Source organism: Lontra canadensis, unplaced genomic scaffold, assembly GCF_010015895.1.
Source record: "Lontra canadensis isolate GAN:19392208 unplaced genomic scaffold, GSC_riverotter_1.0 scaffold133, whole genome shotgun sequence".
NCBI classification, from domain to species: Eukaryota; Metazoa; Chordata; class Mammalia; order Carnivora; family Mustelidae; genus Lontra; species Lontra canadensis.
The window spans coordinates 347,907-371,355 of NW_022631127.1; the positions used below are offsets into that span (position 1 = coordinate 347,907).

General features: G+C 53.7%; 1 protein-coding gene across 2 annotated transcripts in view; it reads left to right on the top strand.

Moving 5' to 3' along the window:
- IQSEC1 (IQ motif and Sec7 domain ArfGEF 1) overlaps positions 1-23,449 on the top strand; it is a 369,892-nt gene that overhangs the window by 191,889 nt on the left and 154,554 nt on the right. The window contains exon 1 of one of the 2 annotated variants that reach the window (XM_032842819.1): positions 14,266-14,682. The exons of the other annotated variant lie outside the window; for it this stretch is intronic. Within the exon in view, the coding sequence (XP_032698710.1) occupies positions 14,660-14,682 (23 nt within the window). The 5' untranslated portion in view covers positions 14,266-14,659. Of the gene's footprint in view, positions 1-14,265; positions 14,683-23,449 lie in introns of those variants that run through there. 2 annotated transcript variants of the gene reach the window in all.

Here is a 23,449-nt window from a genome sequence, read left to right on the forward strand (position 1 = left end):
ACCGCTGCAGCCACCCCAGCCGTCAGCAACCACCACCCTGAGGTAAGCAGCCATCAACATTGAGACAACCCCCTGCACCAGCAGAAAGATTCAGACTGGCTGAAAGCTCAGAGGATGGTTAGAATTTTCTAGCAACTGTATTTTTAAATGAAGGCACATACATTGTTCCTTAGACACAATGCTGTCATGCACTTGATAGGCAATAGTGCAGCTGACCTTGAACAACATGGGTTTGAACTGGGTGGGTTCACTTACATGAAGATTTTTTTTTTGAGATTTTATTTATTTATCTAACTGACAGAGATCACAAGTAGGCAGAGAGGCAGGCAGAGAGGGAGAGAGGAGGAAGCAGGCTCACCGCTGAGCAGAGAGCCCGATGTGGGGCTCGATCCCAGGACCCCGAGATCATGACCTGAGCCGAAGGCAGAGGCTTTAACCCACTGAGCCACCCAGGCACCCCTTACATGTAGATTTTTTATAGGACAGGACTGTAAACATATTTTCTCTTCTTTATCATATTCTTAATTTTTTTTCTGTAGCTTTACTGGAAGAATATGGTGTGTCATAGATGCAACATACGTAGTAATTGACTGCTTAGGTTGTTGGTAAGGCTTCTGATCAATGGTAGGATGTTAGTAGTTAAGTTCTGGGGGAGTCAAAACTTATGTGTAGATTTTCATCTGCATGGAGATCAGATCCCCTAACCCCGGCATTGTTCAAGAGTCAACCCTGTACAGCACCTGGGTGGCTCAGTCGGTGAAGCATCTGCCTTACATGACTTGGCTCAGGGGCTCAGGTCATGATCCCAGGGTCATGAGATCAAGTCCTGTGTCGGGCTCCCTGCTCTTCGGGGAGCCTGCTTCTCCCTCCCACTCTCTTGCTCTCTCCTGTGTGCTATCAAATATTTTTTTAAAAAATATTTTATTCATTTATTTGAGAAAGAGAGAGAGCATGAACTGGGGGAAACAGCAGAGGGAGAAGTAGGCTCCCTGCCGAGCAGAGAGCCCAGGAGATCATGACCTGAGCCGAAGACAGACACTTAACCGGACTGAGCCACCCAGGAGCCCCGACACATTTTATTTATCCACTCATCAACAGTGGACCCCTGGGTCTTTCCACCCTTTGGCTACTCTGGGCAACGCTGCTGTGCACATTCATGGAGGGGTTTTGTGTAGACACATGCTTCCGGACCTTGTGTGCACCTACCTCGGTGCGCACAAGGTCTGGATTTGTGGTTTGGATTTGTGCTTTCCTAATGACAGAGGATACCGAGCATCTCCTCGGGTGCTTATTGGCCATCCGTACATCATCTTTGGAGAATGTCTGTTCAGAGTCTTTGCCCCATATTTGCTTGTTTCTGGAAAAACAAAACAAAACAATTCCTGCCCAGGAAGCCTACCAGAAAACCCAAGAGCAGCGGTTGCCTTTATGAATGGGAGCCACGGAACTGAGACGGGCAGAGTAGAGGCAGGACTAGACATTCCGCCCTGAACCTTTTGCATTTGGTGCTTTGGAATCCTGCAAATGTACTAGGCAGGGACATCCCTAAAGAGCAAATGTGAACAAAAATAGCGGCATCAAGGCATCGAAACAATCCCTCAGCAGCCCCTGGAAGCGGTATCTGAAGCGCAATTCAAGAAACCCGTTTGGTTCCTGGCTGGGGCGGGTGAGCAGGGTCTCCCTTCCCTGCCCAATGTCCTCTTCTGGGTCACTCACGCAGGCAGGAGGGAGTACTCCTACGTGGATCATCATCCTGCCATGCCTCCTCAGCTACAGCTTACGTGAAAACCACTCTGGGGGAAGCCAGTAGGAATCCAGCACGGGAGATAGGAACTTGGGCCACGGGAAGCGGAAGGACAGTGTGGTCCCATGTGCTGCCCTTGGAGCTGGGCATTTTTGGTCAAGGCGGCCGGGGGGATGGTGGGTGCAGTCCCAGCCCTTCTTTTGCCCTTGGTGTCCTCCGTCAAGCAAGCACTGAGTGGTGTGAGCGTCGTGGACCCTGGGCTCCAGATCAGAGCTCTCTGGTCAGCCCCTACCAGTCAGAGGGTGTGAGGCCCTCCAGTATGTCCCCCTTCATACCCGGCCAAATGCCCAGGAAACACAGGTGTGCCCAGAAAATGTGTATGGAGCAAAGGAGCCCCAGGCAGTGGTATGAGGAGAAGGTGTGGGTCGGAAGAGGACCTGGGGTGTATGCCAGGACCTACCCTCATAGACATGTCCTATGGGGAGGCTCCCAGCAAGCAGCGGGGACAGATGCAGACACAGAGAAGGACAGCATGGGGGACTTGTCTGAGCCCTGGGGCTCACTGTGGAGCTGTGCCTTGAGCAGGGTTCCCAAACACTGGGAATATAGCAGTCAACAAAACAGATAGAAACCTAATCTTCCCCGAGCTAACACAGTAACAGGAGGAGGGGAGCAACCAAAAACTAGAAGATATAACTGAAAATACGTGATTATCGTTAAGGTGTACAATTCAGTGGTTTATAGTATAATCACTCAGTTGCATGACCATCACCACAATCGATTTTAGAACCTCTTCCTCACCCCGAAATAGAAACCCTGTCCCCATGAACTCACTCCCCACACACCACACCCCCCAGATTCCACACTCCTCACACTCCTGAGGGTCACTGATCTCCTCTGCCCCAAGGGATTTGCTTATTCCAGACATTTTGTATAAGGAGAAACATACAACCTGTGGTCTTTTGTGGCCGATGTCTCAGCACAATGTTTCCCGGCATCAACAACATCGTAGCCTGTGTCAGATTTCCTTCCTTTTTATGGCCACATGATATTCCATTTGTATGGCAGACGTGTCCGTTTATCCATTCATCCATTGTCGGGTGCTTGGGTTGTTTCCGCTCTGGTGCAAGGCAGAGTTTTGATGGTGACAGCGCTAAGGAGAAAAGGAATAAATGGGACCTGACCGGGTCACGGGGAAGGGATCGGGCAGGACCTCACTGAGGAGGGGACCCTGAGCAAAGGCGTGGAGAAGACAAAGCCGTAAGTAGGTGGCTGGGAGAGGAGGCGGCCAGGCCGAATCAGGGCTGATGTTAAAATATGGAAAGGTTTTCATTCCAGTAAGTTGAAGGCCACTGCCTGAGCCCCCAGAATGGCCCCGTAGCTGCTGCCACAATGTCCAGCCCCACTCTTGACCCCCTCGCATACCCCCAGGACTTGCAACGAAGGGGTTAATACTCAGTGTAGCAGGTGTTTCTGAGAGGTGAGAGTCTGCACCTGATGTGAAACATGTTTAATATGCCCCTGAGCAAAAAAACACAGCACATGCAAAAGCCCTGGGGCAGGAGAGGGCCTCACAGGCTGGCGGAAAGAAGAGGCCATTGCACCTGGGGCAAAGTGAGCAAAGGGGAGAGGGACAGAAGACAGGTTAGGGGGATGATTGGGGCCTTATGGGTCATTGCGAGGATTTAAGTATTTACTCTGAGTGGGGTGGGAGTCCTGGAGGGTGCTGAGCTGAACAGTGAGCATACCTTGCTTTTTTTAACCAAAGGATCAAGTCTGGCTGCTATCTGCAGATAGGCTCTCGAGAGCCAGGCCAGAATCAGGGAACAGGGAGGCTTCTCCGATCATGCAGGGTGCAGAGGGTGGCCAAGACCAGGGTGGGCTATAGAGGTTCAGAGAAGCCAGAGCAGAGGGTAGAGGGAGGAGCGGGAAGAGAGGTGTGGGGTGTGAGGAGAGAGCAAGTGGCAGGGTGAAGTTGCCTTGCCAAGAGAATGAGGCAGCAAGAGGAGCAAGTTTCAAGTGAGAGGGTGATGCCGATCTTACACTGTCCTAAAAGTCCTTCCTGGACCTTAACGTTGGCCATTAGCAGACAGGTCAAGGTTAGAAATCCAAACACGGGCATGGTCAGCATCTGGGTGGTTTACAAAGCCAGGAGGCTGGAGGAGACCACCAGGGGGTGAGTGTGGACAATAAGTGACCAGGGACAAGGGGACAAGAAGAAGCCAGGCAAGGAGACTGGGAAGGAGTGAGGAACCGAAAAGTCATCATCTGGTTTACTCCCAGCACCGGGTAGGTACCGGCATATAGTAGGTACTCATACAACAGGCAGAGAATGAAAAGATGCATGGATGGCCAGCTCCTTTGGACCCTTCAGTTCTCCTGCTGGTTCATTCACCACTGACTCGATGAGCATCTACACTGTGCCCCTGGGGGACCCGCAGTATAAAGGACAGATAGAAGAGCCAGTGATCCGGTGGGTGAGACAGACACTGAACCCATAAATCCATCAATGTGTCACAAAACTTCAGGGGTGCTCTTCCATGAGATACGTTTCAGATAAACGATCCTGTTTTCCACTTAGGGCAGGGAAAGAAAATTTCCCTTTTAAACTCATTCAAGTAAAAAAAAAAAAAAATCCACTGAAAGCGAGCGCTAGCCCATGATGCAGGGTTCGTGGCAGGGGAGGTTTGGGATTGGCCGAAAGACTCCTTCCTTGCAAGGCAGATGTTGTCACCCCATTTTACAGATGAGATGGAGACAGGTGAAGGGCTCGCCTCCAGGTCTCCCACCTGCCCTTAGGGCTCTCTCTGCACCAAGAGCCTTTTCTCCTCTGGGTGGCAAGTTTGGGAGCTCCCCGAAATAGCTGGGGAACTTTCCACATGCAAATATTCCATCCGGTCCATTAACTAAAATCGCAGCAAATAAACTATAATCATAAGACCTATTATTAGCGCGGATGCGCAAGTAATTACCCCGTGCAGATTTAGACTGTGGGAAGAACGTTTGTCTGGGCTGGGATTTTTACCAAGCCCGCAAAGGTTGAGGCGTGTGGGAATAATGAGAAGCTACAGGCTGGTACCCATGTTTCCTCCGATCCAGTGGGCATGAGCCAGGTAGCGTGGCTGGAGAGCATCCATTTATTCTTTCAGTTGGTGAAGATTTATTAGGCGCCTACTGTATGTCAGGCTCCATCAGTGCCCTGGGGGAGGCTGTGATGACCAGGTCACAGGTCGTGATCCTGGCACTGGGGACCCAACATTTTCTGGAGGGCAGACAGATGTTGAAAAAGAAAAAAACAACTAAACAGTATGAGTTTAAATGCTCTGGATGAAATAGAATGGGCATAGGGGGTGGGGGCACATTTCAACAAGGATGCTCAGGAAATGCCTCCCAGAGAGGTGATTTCTGAGCTGAGATCTAGAGAGTGAGCCCTTCAGAGATCTGGGCAGGTGGGAAGGTGGGGGGTGGTCTGATAAAGGGAAAAGTATGTGCAAAGGGGTAAGGCAGGAGCAAGGCTGGCGCAGAACAGAGTGGCCAAAAGGGTGAATGTCAACGTGTGAATGAGAGTGGCAGAGTCATGACGCCAGGCCAGACATGTGGATTCTAGTCTGAGGGCCACGGGAAGCCAGAGCAGGAAGGATTTGCTTTTCCCGTTTTCCGGAGTAGGAACCAAGGCACAGAGATAGGCAGTCACTTGCCCAAGGTCACACAGCAGGTAAGCAGAAGGCTGCGACCTGAACTGAGATCTGAGAGCAGAGTCAATGCCCGCTGTGCCCCCAACCTGTCTCACCCCAGTTTGTCCTGGGGACAGCCTTCATCAGGCCAGATGGGCTGTGTCTCTCTGCAGGTAGTGACTCAGGACCCCAACCCTCCCACCTGGGCCCCCTTGGCAGCCCGGGTCAGCAGCCAGGTCAGCCCACGCTGGCCTAGAGAATCCCGTTTCTGGTAGGGGCAAGCAGGTGACTGGCAGAGGGAAACGCCACCCCAGAGCCAGCTGGAGGTGTGGGGAGAGGAGGCCGCAAGACCCAGGTTCCCCAGGGTCAGCATCTTCTTTATGGTCCTCTCCGCAGGCCCAATCTGGCCTCCAGGTCTGAGGCTCTCATAGAAAGAACTCCGACAGCTGCCCCTACACTTGGGAGCCCAGTGGAGCGTGACTCTAGGCCTGGGTTCCCACATGCCCCTCAGGCCAGGAACAGATTTTGTAGGGAGGTTCTAGAGGCAACCTTGGGCTTCGTGTCCAGCCTCCATCCCCATGGAGGGTAACGCAGGGAGAGGATGCCTGGGTCAGAGGCTGCAAGGGGACTCACTGTGGTGCCATCCACAACGCAACTGCGAAAACTTTATCAGGGGCTCGGAAAGGGGTCCTGTGGCCCACCTTGGGTGCTCAGCTCAGTAGGACCCACCCACTCAGGGCTGCTACCAGCATGCAGCCCAGCACATCGTGCCCAAGGGTCACCTGCACTGCGTCCTGATTTTCTTTTAAGATTTATTTATTTATTTTAGAGAGAGCATGCGTGCCAGTGAGCAGGGGGAGGGGCAGAGGGAGAGAGAGAATCCTGAAGCAGTCTCCCCGTCGAGCACAGAACCCCACGTGGGGCTCTGTCCCACGACCCCGACCCCGAGATCATGACCTGAGTTGGATGCTCAACCGACGGAGCCACCAAGGCGCACCCTCAGTTTCCTGATTTTATGACCCCTGGGGATGCTAGTCATCTCTGTGCTATTCCTGTCCTGAGCACCCACTGTTCCTGGGGCGCCACCTAATTCACTCATTCGGTCCCCATACAGTCCTGTGGGAGGGGCGGGGACGGATCCTTGGAGGGAAAACCAGGCCGAGAGAGGAGCTAGGACAAGCCAACACCGAGGCAGGCAGGGGAGCTGGATTCAAATCCACATTCGATTCCAAACCTGTGCGCTAACCCCTGCAGAATGCAGTATTTCCCCCCTTATTCTGGTTAAGCATGCTGTAGAAACGATGAAAAATCAATTAAAATGAAAAGGGAAATAAATTTGACCAGGACTTACCCCACTCAGAGGTGGGGACTCTTAACGGTGGCATATTGGCATGTTTCTAGTTGTGTTACACTCACATTGCAGGTTTTGTACCAAATACACATTTGATGACCTACTTTTTTGTCTAACTAACAACACTGTCAACATGATTGCCTGCAAACCTTCCTTTTAAAGGCCACATGGGAGCCCAGCACATGCAGAACCCTGTATTTATAGCCGGCCCCCCATGCTGGACCTTAATATTTGTTTGGGGTTTTAATTTGCTTATTGTTGTTGTAAATAACACCGTGATGAACATCTTTGAGAATGAAGCTTAGTGCTCAGCTTGGATTCTTTTTTGCTAAGAAATGCCATGACATTATGTCAGGTCCTTGGGGAGGCAGGGGCGGGGCCTAGCTCACTGGCAGGGCAGATGGTAGATCCCCAGGAAGGATCTGAGGGGTGGGGCCAGGGAACACAGCCCAGTCCTGGGGCTGGGAGTGAGCGTGCTGGCATGGGGATGTGTTATGGGAAGGTGTGGAGCTCGCGCCTGTGGGCAGGGAGCTGAGCAGCTCTCTTTCCATAAATGTCCACATGCCCAGGGCGCTGCCGAGCTTTCCCCCTTCACCTGCACTCCTTCCCCACCCCTCTCTTCTGGAGCCATGGCTCCAGCCAGATTCTTATAGCCTTCTGGATGTTTCCCAGGGTGTCCCTGAGGCATTGTGCCCCGACACATCCAAACGGGGTGAGGTCATCTTTCTCCTTATGCCCTACACCTTCTCCTGTGTCCCCCTGTAGGTAAATGGCACCACCATCCAGCCAGTGCCCAAGCTAGGAACCTGGGTGTTGCCTTTGACCCTCCCTCTCCATTTTACCTCACCCACACCTCTCCCCAATGCATTTCTTCTCTCCCATCCCACCCCATGCTGTCTGCCGGGCAGAGAGAAGTGCTGGCTGGCTGTCCACCACAGGCCTCAAGACATTACCTTTCTCCAGAGGCACTGTCCCCCTGCCTCTAACCTCTCCCCCTTGAACCCATACCCCATGAAGGGATTTATTTAGTCATATGTCCCTCCTCTACTCAGAATCTTTCTGTGGCTCCCCATTACACTCACCATGAAGGTAAGTTGACCCTCATTATTGTGCCTCTCACCTCTAGGCCTTTCCATCTGCTGTTCCATCTGCATGTGTGCCTTTCCATGCACTGTCTGCCCGACGAGCTTCTGGTCCTCCTTTTAGACTCAGCTTCTGCCTTCCAGAAAGCTTCCATTTTTTCTTCCTATGTCTCTTTTCCAGAAACTTGGCCCTCCTTCTCCCATACCACCTTGTATTCTGTGTACAATTCCATTGAAACAGTCACTCCATATTATAGTATTCACTCGGAGCCATAACTATTGGGAGGGACATGTATTAGGGCTTTCGGTTGTAAGTGACAAAGAGCCTAAAGGAAATGGGATTATCCGCTCACACGACCTCAAAGCTTTAGGCATGACTGGATCCAGAGGCTCCCATGTTGACTCTGGATCTGTCTCTCTTCTGCTCTGAGTTTGGCTTCCCCCTGCACTGGCCTCCTGCTCAAAGGGCTCCATGGAAAGTGCGGCTCCTATCTTTCAGGTTTAAGTTCGAGCTCAAGTACAGAGCTTCTCTCTCCTGACAATGCCAGTGAAGTCTGGGCCTGCCTGTCATGGGCCCAGCTCGAGTGCCGTGTCTGCTCCTGGGAGTAGCATCAGCTCATCTGAGCCCCAAATACTGAGGGGGACGCAGGGGTGATTGCCGAGAGGGGAGGCAGCTGGGCAGGGGGAGGGTTGGCTGTTCACCGCAAGCCTCAAGACCTCTTCCCTTCCTCCAGGCAGGACACGTGGCTTTCTCTTACCTTAGTCCCCTCCACTGCCTAGACTGGGCCTGGCCCAAAGCAAGTAGTCAGAATTCTATGGCTGAAGATGGAAGTGGATGGGGAATTAGGGCTGCTTTGTGTTCAAGGAATGCTCATGATCCTAGAAACTCGGGTCTGGGCAGTGCGTGGCCACACTTACTGGTCCCCAACCACACACACAGCCCAGTACAGCTTTGTAGATTCCCATGAAGACGCTGTGGCATTGATGTGGTCATGGAGGGCTGCTTCCCTCTCATACAGGCCTGAGGCCTTTCCACTCTGATTCCGAGGAGCAGTGCCAATCACCAAAGATAGACCCAGACAGACAGACAGACACACACACACACAGAACCCTCCAGTCGAGACAAGCCAGAAGGGCTTCCTGGAAGGGAAAGGGGCAGTGTCCAACCCCACTGTGACCACAAACCACCCTGTGACCTTCCCCAGACACTGCCACACACATTCAAGGCCTGTCCTGACCCAGCTCATGAGCACGGCCTTTCCCACCGCTTGTACCGACGCCCGTCCTGTGCTCCCCCTGCCTGGTGCCCCCAGCATCAGCACGGGGTTTCCCAGCTGGGGACCCTCAGAGCCCTGAGGCCAAGAGGACCTCAGGGGAACAACTTTCCTTTCACGACCCTATTTATCTGAATGTTTATAGTGGTGTAGCTAGCCCACTGGGTACACCATGTACCATAGTGACAGTAAGTGAGCTTTTAAATAAAAACTGTTTTTAGATTTAAGAAAAATATTAGTCAAAGTAGTCAGAAAGGTGAGAGATGGGAGGAGCTGTGAGGTTGGCTTGGGACACACCGGATGCTCTCATTTCAGCGGGGGAGTGGGGGAGTGGGGAGGTGTTAGCCCGGTCTTCGAACTCCACTGCCCAGTGAGTTTCAGTTCAGTGAACTTCCCAGCAGCCCAGCTGGCTCAAGAACAATAACCACACTAGCTAACACTTCTAGTGCGAGTAGGCTGTCAGGCCATGGTATAACCGCTTTGCACTTGTTAACTCATTTAGTCCTTACCTAGAGGTCGAGGGACACGCCCTGTGAGCCTCAGGGCATAGATGGGTTACCTGCCCACAGTCACGTGGCTGGTGGCACAGGTGGCTCCCGGCCTTGACCATCAGCCTACATGGCATGCTGAGAAGGAGCAGCACCTTGGGGGGCAGGGGAGCAGGGCGGGAGTATAGCACCTATTGGGAGAGGCTGGGAGCCCATAACCCAAGGCACACTCAGACCCATCGGCTCTGGCATAGGGTCTGTCACTGGTCCATCCTTGGCCAAACCCTTGGCCAGTGGTGCCTCTCGTTCACAGTCACGCCCGCCCTCCATTCCACTGGGGGCCCTTGCAGGCTGATGAGTGGAAGCTCGGAAGGGCACAGGCTGTTCCCAGCACCCTCTGCTCCTGCTGGTTCTTGCCCTCTGGTGAACAGGACACAGAGTCCCAGCCTTGCAGAAGGGACACACCAAGGCACGCCCAACTCCCACACCTCCTCACCCCTACCAGCACAGCCCAGATGCAGCGGGAGCGTCTGCAGGGAGTGTCCCTCCTGGCCTCAGCCAGCTCCGTGGACCAGGGCTGTCCTTGGCCAGCCTGGCACAGCATGGGGAGAGAGACTGATGCCAGCCCTGTGGCTTCCAAGTCTCCACCGGCCTGGGCTCCAAATGGCCTTGAGAAGCAGCAGCCATGGTGTCTTAGCAGCCTGTCATGGACCCCTGCAAAAGCCGTCCTGGGGCCAGGGGCTGGGCTTCTCCCCTAGGACAGGGGACAGGACACCTCAGTGGGATTCGGTCTGTCGCAGACAGGGTGTTTGCCAAGCTCCCGGGAGTCCGTGTGCCTTTCCAGAGATAATTGCTCTAGCCACCTCCTCTCTGCCTCCACCGTGTGCACGTGAGAAGCGGGAGGTGCAGGCTCAAGGAGGGCTGTACACGAGGCTGCCAGGACCCCTCCCAGCTCCAGGAGCCCAGCCCATGGCTGGGATCAGAAAAGCCTGTGATTTGGCAACTCAGCAAACAAATTTAGAGATTCCATCTGGGGAAAGAGAATTGCAGAAAGCGACGTGCAGTGTGATTCCATTTGTGTAAAGTTTAAAAACGTGGGCAAGCATTGCTGCCCTTTGTGGGCACCCATATGGGTAGGAGCAACGTATAGGAATGATTCACTTTGGGGTGAAATCACTGTGGGGATGTGAGGAGGGAAGGGCTGGGGAGGAGGGAACAGACGTAGTGATGGGGTTTCCATCAAACCTATCACGTCCTAATTCTTGTAGTAGCAGCTGGGGACACCAGAGTTCATGGCAGTTGTCTTTGTGCCTTTTGGTGTCATGAAACTAAAATTTAAAACACTTCATAATTTAATAGAATATTTTCTAAGGTCCATGTAATTCTTTATGTTTTCTGTAGGACTATAAATATAGCTACATGCACTGCAAACGTTCTAGAAGGATGTGCTCCAAACAGAGGACATCAGTTACCTCTGCAGAGGTGGGCAAGGGGAGTGGTCCAGGGGATTTTCTTTTGTTCAAAGAGGAGAGATCTTCAGGTTATTTGTGCCTTTAAGGTTTTGTTTCTCTAAAGTGTAAAGCTTAAACTAAAAAGAAAAAAAAATCTAGGATTTGAAAGATTTGAGATTTGAAGAGTCAGAATGGGGATGGTTCCGTGTTTCCATGATTAGGACAGTTGGGGGCCTAAGGATGAGGGCCGGGGCTCCATACTACCCCCATGGAAGAGGTTCAATCCCTGGGACTCCAGAGCTCCCAGCCTGGAAGGTTCTGTGACCTGAGGATCTGTGGACAGTGTGCTCCAGCTCTTTCTGTCCTACCTCTTCCCAAACACTGTTGTGCTCCTTTCACGCTGGGGACAGATGGGGGCACATCGGCAGCGAGTGCAGCAGCCAGACGCTCCCTCTGTGAATGTGCCTATCAGCCGGCAGGCTGGAATTTTCCAGCCGGGGAGAGGAGTCCTGGATGTGGAAAATTTCCCCACCAGCTCTTTCTCAGCCACTTTCCCATTCTAGTCCAGGTGGCTTCCAGGGGCCCACAGTGACAAGGTGGGAGTGGGGGGTGGGAAGATGGGCATTTCCAGAGGGACCTCAAGAGTGAGTAACAGCTGCTGCTGTCCCAACATCAATTCCCACCAGGCCTCAGCTCCGTGGTTTTTGGAGACTTTGTGAAGCCTGGCCCACCACCATCAGAAATCAGAACAGCCCCCGTGTCCTGTAAACCCTTACCTACACTCTTGACGTTTGTTTCTGAATGCGGGCTTCTTCATCATTTGCCCTATTTTGAAATTAACAATGTAACATAGAAGAAACAGACATGTAAGTTTATAAGGAAGAAGTGCCAGGAAGCAATGAACATGCCAAAGCGCGTCCTGCCCCCCATGATGTGTCAAGGTGAGACCTCTCTAGAGGGTCGTAATCCACCTACTTCGGAAGGTGACTCTGAGGATTCACTAAACATTGGATCTGACAAAACGATCCTCATGAAGCCCTCATGGTTGTAGTGTTGTTACGTTTGCGTTGTTATTAAAATCTTGTGCTAGGACACCTGGGTGGCACATTCGGTTAAGAGGCTGCCTTCAGCTCAGGTCATGATCCCAGGGTCTTGGGATCGAGTCCGACATCGGGCTCCCCGCTCAGTGAGGAGCTTGCTTCTCCCTCTGCCTGCCATTCCTCCTGCTTTGCTCTCTCTCTCTCTCTCTGACAAATGGATAAAATCTTAAAATAAAGCAAAACAAAATGAAATAAAATAATCTGGTGCAACTTCAGTCAGGAGAGACGGCGGGGCTAGAGCAGGATCTGTAACATTTTAAGCCCACAGCAATGCAAATTACATCCATGACAGCTTTCTTCTCAGGAAGGGAAGTCCACGGTGTAGGAAGACTGGTTCCTCAAAGATTTGCTTCCAGAGAGTGAATTGGGAAGCATCGCGCAGTTCTGATGTCATTTACCACCGCCACTAGGATGCGCCACTCTACCCCTGCTCCATACGGGACATGGAGCCAGAAGACCTGGGTCCCAGTCCCACCTCCGCCACCCAGTGCTGTGCAGCTTGAGGCAAGTTACTTACCTTCTCGGAGTTCCATGTTCTCCACTGTCAGGGAAGGAACAAAACTGAAGGATGCAGCATTCCTCCTTCCCCTAACTTCAGCGGATCTCAGAGTCGGGAGAGAATAGGAAAAAGGGAATGGCCCTCTGAGCTGCCAACCAGAGGCAGGGCATTCATACCTCTTCCCTCTTGTAATCTTGCCAATGAGGAAGTTTCGAAGGTGCTTAAGAGAGGGGACTTGACCCACACACCCCTGGCATACCGCTCACCAGCTGTGTGACTCTGGGGCAGCTGCTAAACACCTCTGGCTTTAATTTTCTCCCCTTAAAATAGGATGATAATCTTAACTTTCATTGAGGTTGTCATAAAGATTGTAATGGACATAAAAATTATGTATGTGTATATATCTGAGATAGGTTTTGGATTCCCGATTTATGGATAGGGAAACAGACTCTGATCAGTTAAGCATCAAGTAAGAAAAGAGAGAGAGATCTGTACATGAAAGAAAAGTAAATCGGTGGCAGGGGTGGGGGGGAGAGGACGGATGTGGACCTTCTCAACTTCACCTCCTTGTGGCTCATCCATTCCAGCCACACTGGCTTCCTCAATGTTACTCAGATACAAACTCTGCTCATTTCTGCCTCAGGGCCTTGACACTAGCTCTTCCCTCTGCCTGGAATGCCCCTTTCCTAGAGCTTCCATTATTCGGGTCTCAGCCACATGTGCCCTCTTGACCACCCCCTCTGATATAGAGGTCTTCCTCCCTCTCTCCCACTCTCTGCCTCCCTTCTCTGTCTTCTGCTTTACTTTTTGTCCTCATCCTTACCATGTAAAATTTAAAATTTGACTACATGTAGATTTCCCATCTCCCTCTTGGGATGTAAATACTATGAGAGCATTGCCTTTTACATCACTAAGTTGCCTGTCCATGAGGAGTGCCTGGCACGTGGAAGGTGGTCAGGGGTGTTTGTCAAATAAATGAGTGAGTGAGTGAGTGAGTGGGCACCACAGCTAGACCAGAAATTCTCCCTGTCTCCAGGACATGGCCAGTATAAATAATAACAGCTGTGCCTCTGTGCAGCCACTGTGTGTGACAAGTCCTCTTGGAACTTCTGTGAGGTAGGCATAATGATCCCATTTTACGGTAGCATCAGTCGAGGCTCCCAGAAGGGAAGCGGCTTGCCCAAGGCCTCCAGGCCCTTCGGAGGCAGAGCCAGCCTTGGAATCCGTAGGCCTGCCTCCAGGGCGCCAGCCTGTGCCTTCCATGGCTCGCATGTCTCGGTGCCAAAGGCAGAGAAGCCACCCTGGAAAGCAGCGTCATCGCAGGCTCCGGGCAGCGCGTGCATTTTAGCAACAAGATTTCCAGGTTTCCAGCGACAGCCAGGAAGGGGCCCCGGACAGGCTGCGGTAGCCTCGCACCGCGCGGGCGCTCTCCGACTTTGCAGCGAGGGCGCCGCCGGGTGGCCGCGCCTGATGCTGCAGTTGTCATGGCGACGAGCGCTTCGGCGATTGGTCCAGCGCGGCCGCACTACGTTGCTCCTTGGGCGCCTGGTTGGGGGGTGGGGGGAGGCTCGCGAGCGCCCGCCCCTCCTCCGGATGCTGCGAGAGCAAAGCGGGCGCAGACTCCCCCCAGCCCTCCCCTCCTCCCGGCGCTCAGCCACCCCGGATGTGCGGGAGGGAAAAAGCCCGAGGTGGTCCCAGGTAGCATCGAGGCCGACGCCCCCGCCCAACCTGGCGACCATGGTGACTGGACGACTTCACAGGCTTCTGGGCACTGTGTGAGCCCAGCTGTGCCCGGGGCCCCTCGGAGCCTGCTGCTGCCACCCCTGCTCCCGCCCCAGCCTGGGCGGAGGAGCCCGCCGCCCCCGGGAATGTGACTCGCCCCTCGATTTAATTTTATTCCCTTCCACTTCTCGCCTGAGCATCCTGCCTCTCCTCTAACCACGCTGAGCCTTTCCAGCTGGAGAGGAAGAGAAGGGGAAAACTGCCCCCAGACAGGATGGCTTGCAGAAGACGCTACTTGTGAGTATATGTGGCAGGTTATGCCTGAAACGCCGGGGCCAGAGGCCAGAGGGGTCCCAACTGAGCTGGACTGGGGGCTTTGCGGGGAGAGGTGGGCTGCCATGCAGGGGGCTTGCAGAGGGAGCTGGCCACCAGGCAGAGGTGTCAGCGTTTGTCCCCTGCAGCAGAGGTATTTGTTGGTGGTGACGAAGAGAAAAAGGCTGTTAGTCAGCAGGTCTCCATTGGGCCGTGAAATTCCTTATCTCTGAGGGCAGGTAATCCCCCAAAATGCATATACAGGGTCTTCTACGCCACTTCTTCCATTTTGGCTTTTGCTAGAACCCTCTGCATGTCTATCGGAAGAAGCCTCTTGTGCCCCGCTCATTCGTGACCAGCGCTCCAGCCAAGCCTGATGGAAGGTTGGCCAGAAGGTTGGGGTGGGGACAGGATGCTGTGTCCTCCACGGACAGGTGAAGGTCCAGCCCGCCGTCTTGAGCAGGGGGCATTGGTGTCCTCCTGGGCCACACAGGTGTTCGGTGGGGCCAGCGGCAGAGCACTCGTCTGCTGGGCCTACAGCCAGTGGCAGAAGCTGTTAAACTCTGCACGGGGTGGTGACATCACAGGTCCGGGTATTTATGGAAACCCAAGCCGGTGCCTCGTTAAGCTAGGCATCCCGGGGGGGCCTCGGATTAGAACGCCAGCTTCCCACACGGCTCTCTGGGGCTCTGCACTGTGCTGTTCTGGGGTGAGCAACCTTTGGGCTCTGGCCTTGCAGGATCTCTCCTCTGGGACTTGAAGCTATAGGGGTGAGACGCAGCTCTGCATCCCCATCTGCCGCAGGCGGCCTGCCCAGTGTCTCAGATGTTCGGGGCTGCTCAGTGACCTCAGACCTTGTAAGGTTAGAGAACCGAGGTGGACCCTCTTGGGCTGGGCTCAGTCCCCAAGGCTAGAAAGGAGAGGCCTGGAGCATTATGGAGGGGGGCATCTTGGGGGCCCCTCCAAGGCCTCAGAACCCTGTAGCATGACAGGGACCTGTGGAGCCCTGAGTTAAGGAGCACCTATCCCCCTCCAGGGAGGGATAGCTTCTCACTAACAGACCGTGAAGGAAAATAAACATACTTCTTGCCATTGCACCAGCAGGCCCAGACAGGAGCCCCAGGGAGCGATGAAGGTGGCCCGTTTCTATGGTTTTGCTGTGATGTTCATTTGCTTTTTCGGTGGAAAAGCCCACAGGTTGGTTTGTTGATGTGCGCAGAACACCCCGGCATTCTCACTTCCTGTGACAAGGCCCCAGCTGTATTTTTGGAAACAAATAGTAAACCTTTCCCCAGCATGGTACGGCCGCCACTGTTGCTGGGAACAGGTCCTCCCAAGGCAGCCTTCTCTCAGCCACAGCTTTGCCTGGGCTCAGGAGCTACTCGGTCCTATCTGCTCGTGATGTTCCCAGGGACACAGTTGCCATACAAATTCCACAACTCATCCCAACACCGGCAGAGACGCATTCTGTCTGCCAGGAGCCCCGGACCCTGCACCCTAACTCATCGCCCCTGGCAGTTTTGTCCCCTAGACAGCCTGTCCTGCTGCTTGCGTGGGAAAGGGGCTAAGCCAGTGTAGAGGGAGGGCCTCTGGGGGGCGCTGGGTACCCCCTGCCTCTCATTCATGTGGGTCTTTTTATGCTTCTCCAGCTCTCAGACTCCATGGCCTTGGGCTGTCGCATCCAGGCTGTTCGCCAGATGCTGCCACCAAACCTATGGGTACAAGAGCTTGCAAAGGAGCTAGGGAGTAGGGGGTGACTGGGGAGGTGTCATTGCCTCCAGGTGTCATTACCCCGTGTTTTTATGTAAAGATTGGAGCCCAAGAGCTGGCCTGCTGGATGAGGCCTCACGGGGGCCCCGAGGGCATGTTTGGTCCCCCACTTCGCCCTCACCCCGAACCTCCGCTCTCCTAGCCCCTGCTGCTCCACCTTTGTTTCCAGGGCTTTCGATGTGGCGGGGCATGGGGGGTTGGGGGGATGAGGAGCTAAGTATCTGTAGCCATTTAACTTCTGGAGCAGCTGGAAACTCAAGCATGGTAGCATCTAGCCAACACACCCTTGCACTGTTGGGTTCCAGAGCCTTCTCTGCCCCATCGGCTCTCACCAAGTGCTGTAAAATGGGGTATTGTTGTTCTCATCTTACAGAAGAGGCAACTGAGGCTCAGGGAGGGTAGCAGCTGGGCTGAGGTCACATGGCTATTTCATGCTGTCCACTGGGCAACGGTGTCCCTCTTCTGGTAAAACACAGGCCAGAGTTGACAGAGTCGCTCCAGTGTCTCCATGCATGGCAGGATCAGGGTGTCCCAAGTCCTCCATTTTCTTGTCCTTCAGCCTCTGGGTCCCGCAGAGTCGGCCCTAAGAGAGTGTTATGGAATTTGGGCTCTCTCTGAGAGTGGGCGCCCCCCTGAGGGCTTGGTCACTTATGGCGGTGGAGCAGCGAACAGAATAAAAGGTGACAACAAAAACGGGAGATTTCTTAATGAAATGGGGGGAATCATGAGGCCTCCAAGAATCAGCTCCTTAATCAAATCTGCTAACAACTGAGGTCGTTACTGTACTGACAGTTTAATTAATGGTGTCTTAATTAAGGTCAGCCCCCTTCTGACTGTAACTACACGTAGCAAGGTAACCGCCGTCTTACAGGCAGGTCACATCCTGCTGCTTGAACATGGGAAGCTGGATTCCGTGCAAACACTGAAGTTAGCAGTGAGTGTGCTATTCAGAGCTGTTGGGGGAGGTTGGGGGTTGGGGGGGCCAGTCTCCTGCTTATGCATTTGTTCTTTCCCTGGCTCGCACATTCCTTCACTCTGCCTGGAACTCCTGGGACCCCTCTGTCCATTCCTTCGGGGTTTTGCTCTAAGCATCAAATCAAGCTTACAGATCCCACCTCCCCTGCCCAGCACGGTCTCCCTCCACCCACCACAACAATGTCAGCCGTACTAGGGCAGAGATAGCTGCTGCTACCTCTAGCATCTCGAAAGGCATGGGCATATAATAATTGCTCAGTAAATCTTTGATGATTTACAGCGGGCCTGGAGGATGAATGGGAGGAAAGGGCACTCTGGTACACAAATGTTAGGCCACAGTTACAGGTATCGCTGGCATCAGCTCATTTGACCTTCACGGTAACCCTGGGAGGTGAGCTGTTATCCCCTGTATACTGGCAATGCTACTGAGTCACCAAATAATGCCCCAGGTGACACCCCATCAGGGGGTACAGTGGGTCTTGAAGCTGGTCCCCCAAGCGCAGCTCTAGTGCCCTGTTACACTGAAGGTTTTTACTGGAAGTAGTTATGTCTGGCTTGTGAGGGAGAAGATGGTGACAGATGACACTGACGATGTGGGTAGGACCGAGGGCAGGAGGCATCTGGAGTGCCCGGAGGGAGCTCACTCTGCAGGCAGTGGGCTGTGGGGAGCCATGGAGGGTTCCGGCCAGGGGTGAGGACCATGTTTACATCACCAGACTGTGGCAGAAGTTGAGAGGAGGCTGGACAGGGCTCTCAACTGTTCTTATCCATAGCAGGCACACGTGTCCCCAGAGAACAGTGACATCCCCTGGGATGTTGGATCCCCTCAAAACTCCACACCCCATTCGGACTATCAGGAGTACTGTGGGAGAGGTAAGGAGTGTGGTTTGCTCCCTGCAGGTCTGCTGAAGGAGGGGACTGGGGAACCAGGGTGCTCCTGAGAAAGCTCCTGGTTCACTGTCAGACCGGTTTGGTTGTAGCCAACAGGGGCCACATTGTTGCTGGGTACTGACTAGGCACCCACCAGGCCCATTTGAGGCCCACATTCCCTTGCATGCCTCACCCCACCAGCTTGCTGGCACCTGCTGTCTGTCTGCCCCTCACACTCACCCCTGCCCCTGCATTTCTGAGGCCCTGGCCCTCCCAGGGTCTCATAGAGCAAGAGAAGGACATTCTTCTGCACCTCTGTCCCTGCCTTGCTTTGTGATCCTCGGGACAGGTCTCTTGCCATCTTGGGCCAGCATGTCATCAGGAACGAGAGAGGCAGTGTCCCCTCTTGCCGGTTGTCAGTTGGGCAGGCCCACTCTGGAGGGTGGGAGGAGAGAGGCCAGCGCCGTGAGAAGCAGGACCTGCATTTCAGACATGCAGACTCTTTCACACACATGCAGCTCTGTCTGTCCCACATGCTGGGGACATGGACGTGGCATCATCGTCCATGGACGGATCCATTCACCCCACCCAGTCCGCGTCCCAGGCCTGGTGGGCCGCTTACTGTAAGCAGCAGCAGCCCAGAGCAGCGATAACCAAGGCCACAGAGGCCCGAGCCATGGAGAGATGAAGGGAAGAAAAGAGGGGGCCCCGAGAAGCAGTGGGGTGGTCCCGCTCGCACACTCCCCTTCTCTGGCTCCGTGGCTGCCTGGCACTTCCCTCTTCTCCGGTCCTGCCCTCCCTCACTGCACACCCCAGTGCTCTCAGGAGCGCTCGCCCCAGCTGCTTCCTCCATCAGGAATGCCCTTTCTCCCCCTCACTCCAGACCCCAAGGTCCAGCTCATGGTTCTTTCTTGACCTCCCCAAGCAAACTGGCCCCCACGCTGGGCCCCTGCCTGCCTGGTGCTCCCCTTTGCCACCGTGCAAGTCCCCTCCATTGTTGCCAACTGCACACTTCCCTATTTCCTCCATCAGACTGGGGGCTTCCAGGCAGGGCCTCGCCTCTGTTTCTCAGCACCCCTGCAGGCCCTGGCCTGACAGAGCACCAGTAACCTTAAAAGGGGTGGTAAAGGGATGCCTGGGTGGCTCAGTCGGGTTAAGGGACTGACTGCCTTCACTTGGATTATGGTCCTGAGGTCCTGGAATCAAGTCCCGAGTGGGGCTCCTGGCTCAGCAGGGAGCTTGCTTCTTCCCCTGGCTCTGCCTACCACTCCCCCTGCTTGTGCCCTCTCTGACAACTAAATAAAATCTTTTAAAAAAAAAGTGATAAAATACACATAACGTAAAATTTGCCATTTTAACCATTTTTAAGTATGCACTTCAGGGACATTAAACATGTCCACATTGCTGTTGAACTTTTCCATCTTCCCAAACTAAAACTCTGCCCCCATGAAACACAAACTCCCCAATCCTCCACCCCCCGCCCCCAGTCCCTGGCAGCCACTGTCCTACTTTCTGTCACCAGGACTCTGACTGCTCCAGGGACCTCATGTAAGTGGGATCGTACGGTGCTTGTCCTTTTCTGACTGTTCATGCTGTAGCCTGCGTCAGAACCTCCTCCCTTTTTAGGGGTGAATAATACTCCATTATGCCCGTTGTGTGGGTAGCCCACATCTTTATTAATTCCCCCGTCAGTGGACTCGAGTTACTGTGAATAACAGCGCTCTGAACATGTGTGTGCTCATATCTCTTCAAGACCCTGCTTTTGATTCTTTTGGATATATACCCCGAAGTGGAAATGCTGGCTCAAATGGTAATTCTATTTTTAATTTTTTGAGGAACCATGATATTGTTTTCCGTGGTGGCTGCCCCATTTTACATTTCCACCAGCAGTGGGGGATGGTTCCGGGTTCTCTACTTCCTCACCAGTATTTGCTGTTTGGTGTTTGGGAATTTTTTATAATAGCCATCCTCCCGGTGCGACTTGGTCCGTCGCTGTGGTTTTGACTGACCCTTTCTTTGATAAAGGCAGAGTGAGGCAACCTCCCCACCTCCTGATGGACCACCTGGCCCCAGGGACCCCTGGCATTGACTCAGGAGGGCTGGGTCAGGCTGGGCACCCAATGGGGCCTCCACTGACTTCACGGGGGCGTCTGTCCCAGTGTAGGTCTGTCTGGGCCCTCCACCCAGAACCTAGTCCTCTGGGGGCCTGGACCCTTTGGCTGTGACGGGCGCACAGTGGGTCCTCAAAATTTTTAATCATAAAAGCAATACCTGCTTCAGTCTATTTTTTGGTGATTATTTATTCATATAATTGAGAGAGTTCTTCCACGTGATATAAAAAATGTCTGTATGCAGTGCAAAATCACACCCCTCCCTCCTTGTCCCTCTATCCGGAGGCCACCGCTGCGTCCACTTTCTTCAGTTCCTTCAGAGAAGTTCTGCATATGTACCTACGTGCTTTCATCTGCCAAGCTGGCAGTTCTGGATTTGAGCCAATTAAAAGCTCAGTTTGGGGGTCAGGAGGCTCCGGGTGGCTCAGGGAGTTAAGTGACTGACTCTTGATTTCAGCTCAGATCATGATCTTGGTGTCATGAGATTGAGCTCTGCATCCGTCTCTGCGCTCAGTACAGAGTCTGCTTGGGATTCTCCCTCTCCCTCTCCCCCTTCCCCAGCTCGTGCTCTAAGTAAATAAATAAGCAAATAAAATCTAAGGGGGAAGAAAAACGCTCAGTTTGGGGGGACATGTGACTAACTAGGCCTTAAAGGAGGCAGCCATCTCCTTCTGGTGGGACACCCTGACCGGCTAGTTCCACGTAGCTTCACCATTGTCACCTTGGCTGGCGGTCCAGATCCGTCCTGTTGAGCACAGGTATTAGCGCCAGTCCAGCACCTGGCCTGGGCTGGAGCCTGGGGAACAGCAGCCCCTTGCCCTTGGGGAGACAGATGCAGGTGGAGTGGCCAGTTTGGGGACAGAGAGTGAGTGCGGGGGGCTTTCAGCAGCGACGCCCTGCCTCCTTGGTGCCCCTGGAGATGTGGGTAGGCATTCTGGGGGGCTCGAGGGGAGGGGTCTGGTCAGCAGGGGCCAGAGGGGCTAGTGTCCTACAGTGTGGATGGCAGGCCTGCACAGCCAAGAATCTGTGAATGTCTAACCGCATAATCATGGGAGTGAAAATCCATGCACACATAGATAACCAAGCCTGGGACCTCACTCCATTCGGCATCCAAACCACAAAACACGTTTCGTATGGTTTTAATATACAGTGCGTTTTCCAGGAACGCAACTGCTCTTCTCACAGTCGAGGGAAGATCAGACATTGATAGGCTCAGAGCTCTGCCAAGAGCTGGCACCGAGGGCAGCTTCCCCACCCCAGCCCCCCGCCCCGGGGCAGCGACTTGTCAGCAACCTCCTGTACCCTGCCTGGACTGGAGCCACCGCCACCTAGAGAGGCAGGCGACTGACTTCCTCATGATGCCCTGAGGGACAGCCAGACCCACCGCATCACGCCTGGTGCCCTGTCTCTTCCTTATGGTTACTTTCCTTCTTTGCTCTCTAGATTGTTACAGTGAGGACATTCTGTTGACTTTTTTTGTGTCGATAGCCGTTACCTATGAACTTGATGTCATAACAGAAGGCGGCAGCACAAGGTTAGGGTTCTAAAGGACGAGGAATCCTTGTAACAGAACTGTGGTGTGGCTGATCTGTGAGGGTGCGTGTATGAACCCGCACACGTGATAGAAGCCCATGGAACTGAACACACACCTGCACACGTGTGCGTGCTCACACATGGACACAAGTAGGAGTAAAACGGGAGGTCTAGCATGGCAGACCGCACTTCGTCAGTATCAGCAGTGGTATTGTCCTACACTTTGTATAGTAAGACGTCACCACAGAGGAAGATGGGGTAAAATATAAACAGGACTTCTCTGTATTATTTTCAACAACTACAGGTAAATCTATAATTGTCTCAAAATAAAAAGGTTTATTTTTTTTTAAAGGCTAACAGGTGTTGGATCTAATGGGCTGGAGTCCTGGTGACCATGAGACAGGAAGATGGGCAAACCCCCAGGCTCAGTCCTTCCGTGAGAAGCCTGTGTGGTCACCAACCTCCCTGAGAGATGACACCCCTTGACCCCTTCTCCCCAAAGGCAGCACCCAACCAGGGGCCCTGGGGCCAGCTTCCTCCCCTTCCAGAAAGACAATGTAAGCCCCTTTTGCTGCCAGCTGGGGCCTGATCAGCCCTGGCAATAAGTTTGAGGGTCTAGAACTCTCTCTGCAGACACCCTCACTCTCCTGGAAGCCCCCCTCCTGAAGCCTAGGCTCAGCCCCACCTAGAGGCTCCCTTGGATAGGCCTGCCTGCTCCCTCCTGCTCAGCCTCTGCCCAGTGCCACCCCCATGAGTGACAACACAGCCACCTCCTTTTTCCCTGCCCCTCGTCCCTGCTCCCTGCCTCCCACCCAGCCACAGGGAGCTGAGACAGACACAAATCGAACATTGCTTCCGATGCCATTCAAAGACAAAAATGTAACCCAGCCAACTAAAACTAAAAGGTTAAGGGAAGCAAGTGTTTTTGATGAGTCTGTCGTCCTGCAAATTGACTTTTCAGTGAATGGGCTTTTGGCAAATTGACTCGTCACGGGCTGAGGGAGAGCTGGGACAAGGCCAGTGAGGCTGGCAGAGGTGGGTTCGAAACCAGACAGAGTGCAGTGTTGGCTTGGGGCCCCACCCGCCTGGGATCTTGGGGGCCAGGCCCCCTGGACAGACCCCCTCCCCAGCAGATGGATTCTGGCCTCCCCTCTCTGGTTTACCCGATTCTCTGAGGTTGAGCCAGGAACACGAGGCCTGGGCTGGAGATGCCCCATGTCTCCCCCTGTCTCCAGTCACACCTGACCTTGCCAGACGCTGGTGCCCTGGCCTGTCCTCAGAAAAACGAATCGCCCAATGGTGACAGGCTCCCACCGGAGTGGCCTCAGAGCTCCGCGGGCGGCCAATCTCAGCGTGGCTAATTGCAAGATGTTTTATTGGCTCCTGCGGTTTCCTTCCTCGTCAGGACGGTCCCGGCATCTGTTGGAATGGTTAATAAGGGAAGTGATGCATTTTTAATCACCGCAGCCTTCTCTGCAGTTCACAGCCTGTCT